Source organism: Uranotaenia lowii, chromosome 1, assembly GCF_029784155.1.
Source record: "Uranotaenia lowii strain MFRU-FL chromosome 1, ASM2978415v1, whole genome shotgun sequence".
NCBI classification, from domain to species: domain Eukaryota; kingdom Metazoa; phylum Arthropoda; class Insecta; order Diptera; family Culicidae; genus Uranotaenia; species Uranotaenia lowii.
In genome coordinates, this window is record NC_073691.1 from 120609130 (window position 1) to 120625848 (window position 16719).

General features: G+C 36.8%; 1 protein-coding gene across 1 annotated transcript in view; it reads left to right on the plus strand.

The window, feature by feature from the left end:
* LOC129737866 (hemicentin-2-like) overlaps positions 1–16719 on the plus strand; it is an 811499-nt gene that overhangs the window by 635062 nt on the left and 159718 nt on the right. The window contains exons 4-5 of the mRNA XM_055729030.1: positions 8372–8510; positions 9039–9108. Coding sequence (XP_055585005.1) covers positions 8372–8510; positions 9039–9108 — 209 coding nt within the window. The remainder of the gene's footprint in view (positions 1–8371; positions 8511–9038; positions 9109–16719) is intronic.

Here is a 16719-nt window from a genome sequence, read left to right on the forward strand (position 1 = left end):
AAAGGCATTATTCTAAACATAAAAGAACGAATTTGAACGATACCCGAAAACAAATGTACACAAAGTTAAAATCATTTAGCCTAATTGGGGTTTTTATTTTCATCCTCAAAGGGATTTAATAACATCTAAATAGATAATAAAGATTGTTATCGAACCGGAATTTTACTTCTTCTGTCTGTCGTTCGCTTGCGCAACAGTAGGACAGTGGTTCATGTTCAGAACTGTAATGTCCTGAAACTCCTTCAGTAGTTGTGCAAATGGTGCGTTCACATCGAATGTGGTGATGGATGGTTCGGAGACTGCATTGATGTTGTTGATTTCCAGTTTCGTTGTGTTGCCGACGAGCTTGTTTCTCCGGAGATCCACTAGCAAGTCGTAGTGCTTTAGGAAATCTGCTCCGATGATGGGTGATTTGACTTCAGCTATCGTGAAGGTCCAGGTAAACGAACGACGTAGACCAATGTCGATCGTCAATCGTTTGGTGCCGTAAGTAGCGATCGGGCTTCCATTGGCTGCAAACAATTGATGTGAATTCGTTCGGTTCAACATTTCCTTTGGTGTTGGTGGGATCACAGAGATATCTGCTCCTGTGTCGATTAGGAAGCTTTGCGACGTTTGTTGGTCGTGGACGTGAATACGGCGAATGTTAATTGTTTGGTTCAGCTTGATGCTGGAGAGATTTGGTTTTGGTTCGAGCGGCGCTTGGCGAGGAACGTGTGACCTAAAAACTACACGTGTGTTTCTGCTTCCGGGTTTGCGATCGTAGAATATGCACTGAACTTTGAGATTGTCCTTTTTCCACTTCTCGCACTTTCTGGCTTGTGTCCCGTGCCGGTAATGAACCAGCAAATCCATCGGCGATTACGTTTTTGCTGCGCATACTGCTGTGTGCTGGGCGACCAATGGCTCGTGTGTTGTTGGTTCTGGAATTTTCTCGAAGTCGCTTGATCTAGATGACGCGTAAGCGCCTCGATTTGCTGCTCCAGGATGGAGATGGACGTGCCTTCCGAATGATCGGGAAAAATCCTTTCTTTACGGGGATCCATTATTTCGGCACTGTTAGGAAAACTCGAGAAGTTTTTTTTAACTCGCGATACACTTAAAACTTGCGGCGCGACGAAGAAAAGCGTGGAAATTTCGGGAAAAATCGAGCACTTCCCACTGCACTCGCATTTTTGTTCTTGCACTCGCGATGGAGGCTTCGAGAATTCGAACACTCGCGATAACGATAGAACTTTCGGGAAAGTTGGTTCACACGCGATCACTTTACTGAACGTACGGGGTCACCAATTTATGGGGGTTTCCGCCCGAAGAGGGATTCGGTTTCACGGGATTAATTAAGACGTGTTCACTATAATGGTCACTTTATTACTAACTAACTATTTACAATGATCGGATATTTATAGCTATGGATTGTGAGTGTGTGAGTGTATGAATGCGAGAACGCTATTGGTTGTTTGCCGGTGCTATCGTTTGTTGTTGCTATTGTTGGTTTGCCGGCTATTGTCTGCTGGCGTCAGTTGCGTGGCTGTTGTTATTGTTATTGCTGCCTGCGTGTGTTTGTTTCGAGAAGGTTCTCGACTGGACTGACTGATGGAATGTTCGGGAACTAGTTTGTAGTGTTAGTGATGATTGGCTGATGATGATGAATGACGGAGAATGATGATGGAATGGTAATGATAGTTATAGAATGATGATGTGAGAGTAAGATGGTTTACGTCGCCACAATCGCTAAAAGTTGCCTATGTACAAATGTAATTAAAGTGTTTGGGGGACGTTTGTCGGCATCCAGGAAGTCTGGATCGGGGGGAAATCGAAAACCGTGCATCGAGCCAAAAACGAGCCGGACTATCGACTTACAAGAAGGTAGTGACTCCAAATCGCGATGATAAACAAAACACGACGGCTAAAGCGCGATCCTGGAGGCTGTACACGACGATGCTGACGAAGTTTGACTGTGCGGTAATGGACGACGAAACCTACGTCAAAGCCGACTACAAGCAGTCTCCGGGACAGGAGTTTTATACGGCAAAAGGAATGGGAAAGGTAGCAGATATTTTCAAGCACATGAAACTGTCAAAGTTTACGAAGAAATATCTGGTTTGGCAAGCCATCTGTACCTGTGGCTTGAAAAGCAGCATTTTCATAGCTTCCGGGACTGACGACCAAGAAATTTCGTTGAAAGAGTGTTCGACTAAACGTCTGCTGCCTTTCCTGGAGAAACACGGTTGTTCCGTACTGTTTTGGCCGGTTTTGGCATCTTGCCATTACGGTAAAAAGGCCATGGAGTGGTATGCCACCAACAACGTGCAGGTGGTTCCCAAGTACAAGAACCCTCCCAACACGCCAGAGCTCCGCCCAATTAAGAAATAATGGGCTATTGCCAAGCGGAACCTAAAGAAGACAAAAAAAACTGCTAAGGACGAGCAGCAGTTCAAGGCTAACTGGCTTTCTGCGGCGAAGAAGGTGGACAAGGTGGCTGTACAAAATCTGATGGCAGGGGTTAAGCGTAAGGCCCGGCAATTCGGATTTGGAAAAGCGGAAGCCAAACTGAATATTTTTCCTGAATTTTATACTAATTAAACTTGAAAAAGAAATTAAAAGATTTTTTAAATAAACGATTTCACCGATTTACACGCCTTTTCCCTTGACCAAATTTTGACCGTATCATCCTTTATTGTTTGAAGAGTTTATGCTATCAAAAACATAGGTTATAGTTTGAGATCACAAAGTATGGAGAGAGGTTGTATAGTGTGAGAGCGATTGCAATAAATTAAATTTGTTGGATACAGGAAGGGAAAATTGAATATGGTTTTCAGACAACGATTTTGAAGGGTTTGTAGACGAGAAACAAGGGATAACGCCGCTTTGCCACAAACAGCTTTTAAATAGTATAAACGGGACTGTACAAAAGCAAAACAAAATTTAAGTAAAATATGACGTGGAACAAAAGCTTTCACCCTCCGTAAGACTCTGCTCAGGGATGAAATTTTCTTTTGTTGTTGATCAATGTGGCAGAGCCATGATAGAGTTTCATCTAGAATTATTCCTAGATATTTGAAGTTGGTAACCCTCTCTATAGTTGTATTGGATAGATTGAGATTGCAATGAAGTTTGATTTTTTCCTCGGAGAGTGAAGAATCGTGTACCGTGGTGCTTCGTTTTAGCAAGATTGAGGGTCAGGAGGTTAGCTGAAAAATATTTGTGAAGGAGTTTGAAATCTTTTCCATGTTGGTTATAACAGCATTTGAACAGTTTTCAGGATAAAATAAGGCTGAATCATCAGCGAATAGACGAGGTATACCTACCAAGTAGTGGTAATTTGCTGAGATCATTGATTTGTTTATTTGTTTATTTGTTTATTTGTTATAAAATCATCTGACATATTTAGGTGTCTTAATGATCTACTTAATATTATTTGTACATTACATGATACTTTTCCTGATTTCTCAGTTGGTCACTTAAGTCAGATTCAATACGGCGTTTGAAAGTTGAAATGGAAACATTGAAGTCGAAGACAGCATAATAACGTAGAAAGCATATTTTTGCGGAACGGAGAGGGTCGTTACTACCATATCGCGTGCTTCTAGGTTCCAGGGAGAGCAAGTTTCTATTACGTAGGGTTCTTTCTGGAGCATAAATATAACAGCGAGATAGTAGCCAGGAGCAGTCAATTTCGTTCCGAAGAATCTTTGCCACAAACAGCGATTGACCGATGGAACGACGATCCGACAGCGTATGAAGTCCAAGCAGAGCACAACGATGGGCGTATGGCGGTAGGTTTAAAGGATTCTCCCAAGGTAGTTCACGAAGAGCATAACGAACGAACCGACGTTGAATTGCTTCAAAACGCGCTGTCCATGAAGCTTCAAAAGGCCACCATACTAGGTTCGCAGATTCCAATGTTCATTTGACTGTCCAACAAAACGCCAAGATACTTTATCTCCTCAACACGATGCCACTGCTCGCCCAAAATATCGTAGTTATGAATAAATGGATTTTTCCTACGCCCAAACGTGATAATACAGCACTTCGTAACGCTCAAAACTAGTAAATTATTGGCGCACCAGTTTACAACTGTGTCCAAGAAGCGTTGTAATTCATAACAGTCAGATTTACTGTTTATGACTAAAAATATTTTTAAGTCGTCCGCGTACAGGAGAACTCCACATCCAATAAGCAACAAGTTGATATCGTTACAAAACAGCGTAAACAATAAAGGACCCAAATTGCTACCTTGGGGTACCCCAGACTTTGGAATGAAGTCAGAAGATTCAGCTGAACCAATTTTCACAGCCAATCGACGATCTCTTAGGTAGCTTCTGATCCACGCACACAATCGTTCGGAAAATCCCAATCGATGCAATTTTTTCAGAAGAATATCGTGGTTTACAGAATCAAATGCCGCGGAAATGTCGGTATATATCGCGTCGATTTGTTTGCCGGCATCCATGTTTGATATGCAAAAGGATGTAAAAACCATCAGGTTTGAAGTTACAGAGCGTTTAGGAAAAAATCCATGCTGGTTCTCAGAGATCCAGTTCCGGCAAGCCGAAAACATGACATCGTTGACAATCCTCTTAAATACTTTCGAGCAGGCAGCTAGCAATGTGACACCACGGTAGTTAAGAACATCTTTTTTGTCACCTTTTTTGTACACTGGGCTCATTAACGATTTTTTCCAGATGGTGGGAAATTTTTGCTGTTCTAGAGACTGAGTGAAAATGCTTGTCAGAGGTTTCACCAGTAAAGAGCAACACTTTTTCAGTACGCACGCCGGTATGCCATCCTGCCCGGCTGTTGTGGAATTTTTCAGATTAATTATTGCCTCTAACACCATTTCCTCGCTTACAGCAAAAACATCCAGATCCAGCACATCGACGGGTAATCGTGTTACTGCGGCGTTCAATTGACTAGCGGTTGGCGATTTGGTTGAAAAAACACTGGCGATGTGTAGTAAAAACAGTAAAGGTCCTATATTGCTGCCTTGTGGGACACCAACTTCCAGCTCTCTAGAGAGCTCTTTGCCTCACCTAAGATGAGAAATTGTTTCCTGTTAGCCAAGTAGCTGCATATAAGATTGTTGGTCAGCCCAGCAAACATAAAATCGTATTAAAATGATAACTCAAGTCATTAAAAACGTTACTGCGAATCGTAATTCCAACTAACGCAAATAAAAAGTTGTAAAAATCGTTGCTTGAAGTCGGATTAAATGGTTTAAATCGGATATGATAAAAAGTCCGCCATGTTTGCAGATTTTGAAGATGATTTCGTTCCTTTGCTTTCTCCCGCGTGGGTCAAGTGAGAGAGCAGGTTTGTTGTTCTCTCAGCGATCAGCAGTGCAACCAGATTGCTAAAAATCAGATGGTGTTTTTGCAAGAATTGCCCAATAACAGAGGCGTTAAATATTGTCGCTGGCAACGGTTCACATGCATTGAGAGAAAAAACTTGTGCTCTGTTGTATTCTTTCAGTATGTATGAATATGGTGTCGAATATCGCCCAAATCGTAAACTCTTATCGTTTTAGCCAAAAGTTGAAAATATAAACGTATATTGCCTCCACTTTGGTGGGTAAATGCTGTTTTTTCGAGTTTCATACGATCATTCTATAATGTATATGAGACGTATAACAAAGTTGTTGAGAAATATACCTACAAAAATGTTTGCTGGGAGGCCTCTTATGCCATAACAATCCAAATTTTTCAGTAATGTACCATGATTAAGATTGTTTAAAAAGAGGTCTAAAAAGAGTCTTAAGGTCTAAAAAGAGTTCACGCACGGTTTTTTTGGCATCTATTTTTTTAATTACCGAATCTAGCAATTTGCAGATGGCTGTACGTAAGCGTTATTGTTCCAGATTTAAATCCATATTGAAGATTGTAGAAAACGTCATTTTCGTTTAGAAAGCTATTCATTCTGGTTGTTAAAAGCTTTATGAAAACCTTACTAAAATGCTTAAAGATGATATGGGACGGTAGTTATTTACATCGAAAATATCTCCAGATTTAAATATTAGAATAACTCAAGCTGTCTTGAAACATTTAGGGTAGGTTCCTGTCTCTAAAATCTTGTTGAAGCATTCCGATAGAATTTTTGCGAAATGTATAATATAATATTTAAACACCTGTGATGAAATATTGTCGAGGCCACTGCTTTTTTGTTATTCAACGATTCAATGACTAAAGTGACCTCACCCACGGACGCGGGCTGCAAAAACAAATAGTTATAAATCTGGTCAATATACCTGTTGGTGTTAGAATTTGAGTCTACGGTAATGTTGTTTGCGAGAAATTTTTCCGCTACAGGTGAAATAATTGTTAAAGGTCCTACATACTTCATGTTGGTTTTCTAGAATGGAGTTACTAGCTCTTAGGTTAAAATCAGATTTGTTTTGTGATCTTCCAAGTGATAAGTTGACATTTTTCCATAGGTTTGAATCTGGCGTGTTACTCAGAATATTTTCGTAGAAGGATCTTTTACAATTCCTTTTGCAAAGGTCTACTTTTTTGGAAATGTGGTTTGAAGTCTGTTTCACAAAGAATCTGGTCGGATAAAATAGATCATTTCTCCGCAAAGAAATAACGTACAACAAAAGTAAAAATGTCATTTTGTAGGGTTTTTATTGCACTTTAAGGGAAAAAATACATAAAAATCATTCGTCAGCTTTTCGGGTGAATTTTCGAACTTTTTTTTGTGATACCATTCATCATTTTTTGCACAGTACTGCTGGTAACCTCATTCGCCATCTTGTTCCACGACTTTTCCATTTGAGCGGGGTTTTTCATGGTTCTGCCACATTTCTTCAGTTTGCCCTTAACTATTGCCCAATATTTCTCGATGGGACGAAAATCCGGACAGTTTGGTGGATTGATACTTTTTTCAACAAAATCGATCTTGTTCTCCTTATACCACTTAACGACATCCCGGCTGTAGTGGCAGCTTGCCAGGTCCGGCCAGAACTTCACCGGACCTTTGTGGGACCGAATGAATGGCAAAACCCTCCTCTGGAGACATTATTCTTTGTAAACATGTCCATTCATTGTGTCTCCAGTGATGAAAATCTTAGTCTTCTTCCCAGAACTACAGATCCCTTGCCAAATCATCAACTTACGAGCAAATTTATCTGCGAATCAAACTTGAATCTACCCACGGTAATGTTGTTATACGCTTCGCAAGGTGAAATTTGTTTCCGGGTTTTTGTCCAAAATCCATTTCGACGTAAGTTTCGTCGTCCATCAAAATGCATCCGTTGTACTTGGTCAACACTTTCTCGTACAACTTCCTTGCCCTGGTTTTGGCAATCAGGTTTGGTTTCAGCGTCCTGTTGGGGTGTTTGCTTGCATGATACGACCGCAAGCCTTCACGCAAACAAATTCGTCGAGCTGTACTGTGGTTCGTCTTGAACTTTTCCGCCAAATCACGCAAGAAGATTCCAGGATTATTGTGAACTGATCGAATTACCTTTGCTCGCAGCTTCCGGTCATATGTTCCACTTTTACGCCTGGTTTGTTTTGCTTTATCCACCGTTAGGGTCTCCCGGTAACATTGCAGCACCGAATTTACAGTCGATTTCGGATATTTCAGGAATTACGCTATCTTTACCCCTGACCATGTCGGTTTCTCTACGTGAGTGTGCAGAATTTTCTCTCGCCTTTCGCGTTCCATCGTCGATAACTTTTGACTGACTGCTTCAATCTTGATGAATTTTTAACCACTAAGTAAACAAACCATACGGATCAAAACACTGTCAATAGATTCGCGATGTGACAACTAGGGGTGCTGCATTAAATGAAAGTAAATGTATATTTTCTGGATGTTTTTTTAAACTCTTTTAAGATAATTATGTTTTGTTCCGATGAGGGTCCAAAGATAAAAAATTATTCACAGATAATTATTTTCTTTAATTTTTACAGTTTTTTTGTACTTTTTTTTGGGGAATTCAAGAATTTCATGAATTCATACAATTTAATTTACAGTAATCCTAAATTAACATGTACAATGATTATATCATTGATTGCAAAATTGAGTCAGGTTCTGCTCATTGTTGGATAGATTTAATATAAGCTATGTTATATATTTCTATCAAAACTTTATTTTTTTTATTTGCCATTGAATCTTTTCAAAACGTTCTATTCTGGTAAATTTTCAAATAAAGTACGACCCTTGTCCGGTTAGTGTGACACGTAGAAATTGCGATAGCAAAACAAGGTTTTCTATCCCGAAACCACCCGTTGAGCTCCCAGCCGTGTTTTCGTTTGGCACCCCAAAACGAGAATTTATTAAATTTTTAATTAACTAAGGTTTTTTTCCGTACCCAACCAAACTCACCGTACTTTCTCGCCTGTTTATTTTTCCTTTTTCTGTTTTTCAGCTATGACGTTCGAGGGAGACAATATTCAAAGGCACTCTACTGGTCGGAAACGACAGCGTTCGGACCACGGGCATACTTTGTGACCGTATCGAAACCGGCCGCCCTCACCGTCGACAACATCCAGCTCGATGACGAAGGAGTAAGTATTGACCAGAGAAAAACGATTGGATCAAATGATAGAGTGAAGAGCAATATAGATAACTGACCTGCTGTTATTTGGAGTGAATCGAAGCTTAGCTATACGGGAAAAAATATTCCCATCACTCAATTTATGAGTTTATTGGGGTAGATTGAAATCCTCCAGCACTTTCATACGTTGACTAAAGCATGATTTCCAAAGTTAGATTTACCTTCGGGAGATAAGGTTGTTTTTAAATGAAGTTTCGAAACGTATGGCAAGCAAGAAATCAAGTAAAACAAGCAAATCTGTCACACTAATTCGTTTTAAGATTATCTTTAATGTACTTTATTCACATGCACAAACAGTTTTAAGTTTTATTGTTATTCAAAGACTTCCACATATACACTGTACCATCCATATCGATCTTCAATGATTACTCCTCCATTCCACGGGGCTTAGTTTGCTGCCACAAATTTGTATACTTTGTCTCTATCACTTTAATAGTCAAACCGCTCTAAAACTAAATTACGTTTTCGCATTTCACAGGTCTACCGATGTCGAGTCGATTTCCAAAACTCACCAACACGAAACCACCGGATAAACCTCACCGTAACAGGTAAGAATTTCTTTCTCATTCCACCGTTTAGCATTTCAGCCGTTGCTACTTAGCCGGCGGAATCGATTTTCTGTTAAGATAAGAAGACACCTCCCACGGCAAAAACCGTACCGGAAAATTCCTGAAGAAGCGGCGAGGAAAATCGTTGAAAATAATCATCCAATTGGCGTTACAAGATAATTATTAAAGGTGGATACGCTCCTAATTAAAATTTACATTCACTGGTGGCTTTCGATGCCGCCCGGAGGTTGAGTGTTCTTTGAAAACGGAGAAAAACGAAACGACATAAAAGAAAATGTTGAACAAGATTTTCCCCTCATTAAAAAAGTTTCGCTCTTTAATCCTAATGGCGGCACAATGAGCTAATGGGGCGCGGGACACCATTGTGCGAATGATGATATCGACGAAATTTTACCGGAAAACGACAACCGGTATCGAGGTGCCTCAACGAAAAAGGACCGATCATTTGCTCGACCCGCATCAAATATTTAAAAGTTGAGTGAAGCTATGATGAAAACTACTGTTGTAAATTATGTGCAACATTTCACTTGAAACTATGAACATGAATCAGCGGATTTTGCGAATACACTGAAAAGCATTTATTTGAACATTATGATTTGTAATATAACTTGCCCTGTAAATTAAGGTATTATGCATCAATGTTGTTTAAAAAAAAATGTAAAATGAATTTTACTAAATTTTTTAAATATCATTTAAGCGGGTGAAGTCGATTTTCAGATTTAGATCACAAAACCCTACTGCATTTATGTTCTTTGTGAGACTCAACAATCTTGTCAACAATCGGAAACCCCAATATAACGAAATTTAAAATTAAGGTTTGGGATGTTCCCGCATAGACTAGGCGAATTTGTCAAATTTTGAGAAAACCGAACAGTCTTCGGCGTTAGATTTTATTTTCCCTTCATTATTTGCCCTCGCCTAAAACGAGTTTGTGAGGAGAAATTTCTCGGAAGATTTTATAACTTCTTATCTAATGAGCATTTTTCGCTGGATCTGGCGCTGAAAATCACAATCAAACCAGAAGAAGAAAACATCCGCTGCAGCATCCCTCTCGATGTTGTCCGCAGCCTGAATTTCGCTCAAAGTGTTCGATAATCCGACCCTCCAAAAATGTTGCCTTGTGCGATACAACCGAAAGCTGTTCAATTTGGGTTTAATCGTCTGGTGGTAAACTTTTTGATTGTCTGTTCGATGGAACATCACGAAAAATTCATGAAAAAGGGGTAATTCGAGAGCGTGCTGCCCAGATCGGGATGTTTCAAATATCCGATAACCCGCAGGGATACACGCTTTCTGCATTAGCTTGAGTTGGCGAGCCTCAATGCGTGGGAATCGATCGTTTATGAAGATTAAATTTCTGATAACAAAAATTATTAATGAGCTGGACGTAGAATGATCGGAATATCCGTTTATGGTGGTTCACTGGTGGGGGAGTTTTATATTGTCTGAGATTTAGAATTCGATAACTCGAAAACTTTTGTGTCGACTTAAACATTTCCTTCACACGTGGTTTTCTAGGTTTAAGAATAGGAATATTGATTTACAACTTAAGTTTCAGAATGAAAGATGATTCATTTAAGTCTACTAAAATGATTATTTTGATAAATTTAGTTTCGAGGTGCATGCAAAACTAGAAATATTCCAAAATACATGACATTGCATCACAAACTAAAACGATCTTAAATCACCAGATAATGCTTAGGTACACCCTTCTCTTGACGAAACCTTCTATTGACATTGTAAAATTTTTATTTTTGTTTTAAACAAAGCATGATATTTTTTTTCATAAAATTCAAAAACCTTTTCATACACATTGAAATCGTTGGTTATTTTAGTTACCGGGATATCTATTCTGTTCTGAAACACAAAAAAAACTTTAATTTTTGAAAGTTTAAGTAAAAAGCTGAAGTGAAACATTTTCAAAGATGCTGAGAAGAATAAGAAAAACTTGAGATATCGAAGAAAGAAAGAAAGAACATTAGCCCTAAATATCATAAGTTTATCGAAAAATATACAACGGTTCCCCGGCAGGGACTTGAGCTCGCAATTTCCGGGTTCAAGTCCCTGTCGGTGAGCCGTTGTATCTTTTTCGAGAAATTCTTTATATTTATGGCTTATATTCTTTCTTTGTTTGAAATCTCATGTTTCTCTTATACTTCCCATCACCTTTGAAAATGTAATCATTTCCAGGTACGGAGATGTACCAAGACTAATTCAAAACATTAGATTTGAAATCTGAATAAGAGGGAAAGTGTGTCTTGTTCTCAATGGAACATCAGTTATTCATTTTACAATTTTACTTATTATATTGGTCGTATGTTTTAGTTGATATCAATATAAGCCATCATTTTATTTTGCCGAAAATCTGTCAAATTATTGATCGCGATTTTTTTTCACATTTTCAGCTTAATTAACACTGAAGGTACCGGATGGGGTCAAATCAATTTTTTTTAACTTCAATTGACTATAACTCCTATTGTAATTGTTTTTTCAAAAATTTTTTAAGAATATTTTTTATTTTCAAAATACACGTTTTTTATCATAATTTTTTTTTAAAGTTTGTAGATTTCGAATAATGTATGTGTTATATTAATTTAAACCGCCGGGGGTCAAATAACCCCTAACACATTTTCCGCTATAACTCTTTTGTTTCGCAACTGATTTTTACAAAATTTATAGTTTTGTAACGTAATATAAGCTTGTAACGTGACTTATATAGAATTCTCAGGCAATACTCAGCTACAATCATTTATTTGAAATTTATTCGAAATCTTAGACCGTACTTTTCAATGAATCAACCGCCATAGCTCTTCAAGTCACAGTAGAAAGTAGTAGTATAAAGGATTTGTTAACAGCGTGAGTCTATTCTTACATGCTTTAAATCAGGGATGAGCAAACCGCGGCCCGCGGGCCGCATGTGACCCGCGAGACCGTTTTGTGCGACCCGCGAAGCTTTTTTCAAACTTAACTTAACTTTTTTCTACAATGAATTCTTAAGAAAATTTATATGACTTGATCAAATATGCACTTATCTGTATTTGCTTCACAATCATTCAGATTGATAACATTTTTCTGGCATTTCAATCATTTATTATGTTCCGTTAAAGGCATAAATGCAATATTGTTTCTTGGCATAACGTAATATTGTAGTTTTCTTTTTATTCAGGATTCATTTTTCCAAATGACTCCTCCCACTTTGAAAAGCCAAATCCACTAAAGTGAGTCGGAAGAGCAGCCCAAAATCGGATGCTACTCATGATCAAATGAATTTCGAGTCCGTTAGTGAAGTCATTATTTTCGTTTCAAGCAAAAATAAAGTTGTATGATAAAAGATTCGCTCAGCAGGATTGTATCACAAAAGCTCGACAACATTTACCCAGAATGAACCATTCGCCATATTTTTATCCACAGAATGCACCATTTACCAGAAATTTTTCCCCAGGATGGATATTCCAGATTTTTTCACCAGAATGGAACATTTTCTAGAATGCCCCAAAAGCTTTTTTTTCCTGTAGTTTTGTTTTACTCTCTAGTTTAATCTTATTTCATTTTGTCTTACAATTTTTTGAAAATTTCCAAGTTATTTTATTTTTGAACCAGTATTGTATTTTGTAACGATTTGGGTACTTTGATTTTATGCTTACTAGTGTGCCTTTCAAAAATCATTTCAGTAGCCGATTTCTCACGCTGCGCGTTCAAACTTTAATACCATATTGTGAATTTTAATGAAATTTTTAGGAACGTCGCTGGTAAATTGGCAATAAAACACAGACTTCCGACTATCTAGTACTTCACTTTTCTTTGTCAGAAGTCTTTTTCGGAAGTCTGGAGTCCGGACGTCCGAAGTAAACACAGACCTAATAATATAATTGTACGAACCCATTTTTTGTGGATTTTTTTTTAATTCTAGTTTGGAATAATTTATTTGATTTTCTGGGAAATGGTTCTTCTAGTGGAAAACTTTCTGGGAAATCATTCAATCTCGTGAGAAAATTTCTGAGAAATGGTCCATAATGAGAAAAAAAAATTCTGGAAAAGTAGTTTTCTGAAATTCTGGAGATTTTTAATTCTGGGCAAACGTTTTCGGCGAAATGGAGTAAAACCCTTAGCAGATTTTTATTTTAAAAGTTATTCTGTTCAATTTGGCAAAAAAAATGTTCTGTTAGCATTCAAATACTGGCAAAATTTAACCTTGTTAAATATTTTTTATTTCTGAATATTCACGAAAATAACGAATGTTTTATAAGGTGGTCGATTTTTTTTTATCAACATGAATCAGCTGGCATCAAAGTTGTCGAAAAAAAAGTTCTTTATAAAAACAATAGACTCCTGACATTCAGTGATTCTTTGGCGATTTTTTGTGATGTTTTTTTTTTAGAATTTTTGATAGAAAAATTTATAACAAACATTTATAACAAATTAATTCACTTATAATTCGCATTCCACATTACCAAAGCCATAGTTTAGCTTTAAAAATCCTATTTTTATGATATTTACCTACATAAGATTAAAAATTATGAAAATTTCGAAAAAAAATTCTAGAGTCAAGAATTTAATTTTGAAGGTAGTTGTTTAAAAATATATGAAATTGAACATTTTTCTGTAATTTCAACAACCTTGCTCATCATCTCAATGCAACGGTCCAATACAGAACCTCAATTTAAAAAACGGGGGTTTTCCCGTTTATAGAATAAAAAATCTAGGCTTAGAGGACAAGTTTTTATTGTAGAAAAAATCACAGAAAGTCAAATAACGAATCAACGTCCATTGTAAGAAGACGGTGATATATACAAATATTTGTTTTTCGCATTCTTATTTATCACTGTGGTAAGCTTCAGAAGATTTTTTTAAATAAAAGTGTAACGAAAAATACCATCGAATTCAACAAGACAATTGTAAGACGAATGTTCTCCAAGTAGTGCAATTACTAAAAAAATGATAAAATAAAAAAATGACAAATATTAAGTGATGTACCTTTTCAATATCAGGTATCTAAAAAGTCGTGTCGAATTTATGTTTACAAACAAGTGAATTTGTTTTATCTTTGCTATTTGAGATTCGTTTTCGTCAAAATTTGTAGTTATAAAAAATGACGTCAAGCTCTCCTTATTTAAAAAAAAATTAAGTGCGGCCCGCCGACAACATTTCAAATTTAAAGTGGTCCGTTGGTTCAAAAGGTTGCTCACCCCTGCTTTAAATGATAAAGTAAATTAAATTTTACTGTATACTGACTGATGATATTGTTCATTATATGTCATCGCGATATCTCAAATCTAGAGCTGTACCGAATATTGAACTTTTCAAGTTGAAAATTTCAACAATTCGGCCAAACGAATATTCGGCCGAGTATTCAGCCGAATATTTACCCGAATATTCGTTCGAATATTCTATTGAGTTTTTAATACAAACACAAAAGCGATTATTTAAATTTCCTTCTATTTCTTACATCTAAATGCCCTTCATGTTTTTGAGTGTATTGTTTTCAATCAGATGATATTATTAGATAATATAGTACAAGGTCTTTTTCAAGTATTATTTTCAAAATATCAGGAATAACTGAAATGAGATGACTTGTCGCTTTTTTTGTCGCTTGTGAAATCTGTCACAAAGCATGTCAAAACAGGTCTCAAGCAATTTGAAATTGATGATGAAGGTCGAATTAGATGAAGTGGAATTTGAGCAATATATCTTCGAAATACTTAGTAAAAATAACGATGATTTTAACCTTAAACATACAAAATATGATACCACACGTATCCAAACGGTCGGGCAATTCAGGAAGATTTTTTGAAAAAAATTTAAAAAAGAGCAAATTTGAACAAAATTTATGCACTATTCTAAAACGAACAAGATGGAAAAGAAAAAAAACTACTTTAAATTTAAAGTATTGACAGCTCAAGCTAGTTCTGTAAGCTTTGTGATTCCTCTCAAAAAGTTTGAGACGATTATTTGCTATATCATAAATTTCATTAAAAAAAAACCATGGCAAACAGCGATAAATTGAACCGTTTGACATGAAAATAAGCAATCCACATTACCAAAGTCATATTAATCGCAGTGCACTTAAGGCCGGAACAAATTTCAAATTCTTCTTTTGTCACTCGGAGTTGGAACATCGCGAGGGGGGGCAATAAAAAATAATGCGAAAAACAAATAAATTGGAATAAATTGCACGAAAGCTTGTTTGCAACCAAATTACATACTATATCATTGCATGAAACCTATAAATCAAGTATTTTTTTTAACGAAAATTCAATAAAATCAAGAATACAAAATGTGTGTTGACTTCCGTCTTCCAAAATTTGGTTTTTGATCTTGTAATCTTTCGAATATTTGAATTTTTATTTGAAGTTTACTTAAAATACTTCAAACTTTATTAATTCCCCCCTTCGGGGTTTTGGAAATTTCGAAGGGGGGGGGGGGGGGGTGACAAAAGAAGAAATTGATATTTGTTCCAGCCTAATTGGACTGCGCATTCATGACTGCGATATTTGTGCGAGCTTGTACATTCGTGCGACCTGTCAAATCAGTGTCCTCCATCCTACTGTTACACAGCTTTCAAACAAGCAGTCACAAACGATATAGTTGAATAAATGAATTTTGAAAACAAAAATTTTATATAACATTGAATATCTTTTCTGGGGTACAATTTAAGTTGGTGCTTTGTTCACGTAAAATGTAATGCAAGAATCAAGGAACATTTTTCATCCAAAGTAGGGGGGAAGTCGTCTATGGCCGGACATCGCCTATGGCCGGACAACATAGATTTTTCGAAAACACAATATCCTAATAATGTTTTAACGCCATGAAAATAAAGTAAATAGTAGCCTGATATGGTGTTAGAAATATGGTAATCCAATTTGAAAAGGTAAACCAATGATAGGCATCTAAAGCTTTTGCCTAGTAGTACGGAGAGGATCGCCTAAACTTTGCATTTGTATTGTGGTCAGTTTTTTGGGCTTGTAATATTTGAACTGCACATGAACAACATCGTCGATTGGTTATCTTTCGACTACAGTAGATATAAGATAATAAAACGGAAGTTCAAACGAAATATTAGGAAAATTTAAAAAAATGCGATTTGTCTATGACCGGACACCAAGTTGTTGTCTACGACCGGACAAGAAAATATTAAAAATTACAGATGATTTCAATTTGAAACTTTCATTTTATCATCTCTATAGCACCCTCAAATGGTTAGCAGAAGATAAAGATTCAATAACGAAACTATTTTGGTCCTCTGAGAAACTTAAGATTTTGCTGTCCGGTCATAGACAATTTTTCTCTAGTTTTTTCGAAACAAATGTTTCATTCTGGTTTGTCAAAAAAACTTTTATAACTGGCTTCATAGAACGTTCAGTATTGGAAAACACATACTCACGAGACCTGTGCAAGTGATTTCAGTCATTTTGCTACGTTTTTGTGCCATTGGTGACAACTTTGGTGAAGTAATTCGTAGTGTCCGGCCATAGACAACACTTTTGGAAATGAGTGAATCATTTCTCTTACCACATGAATATGTTGAAAATTATTTTTTTCTTATATAGTAAGGTGATCATAATATTGATACTCTTCAAATCAGTAGAAGAA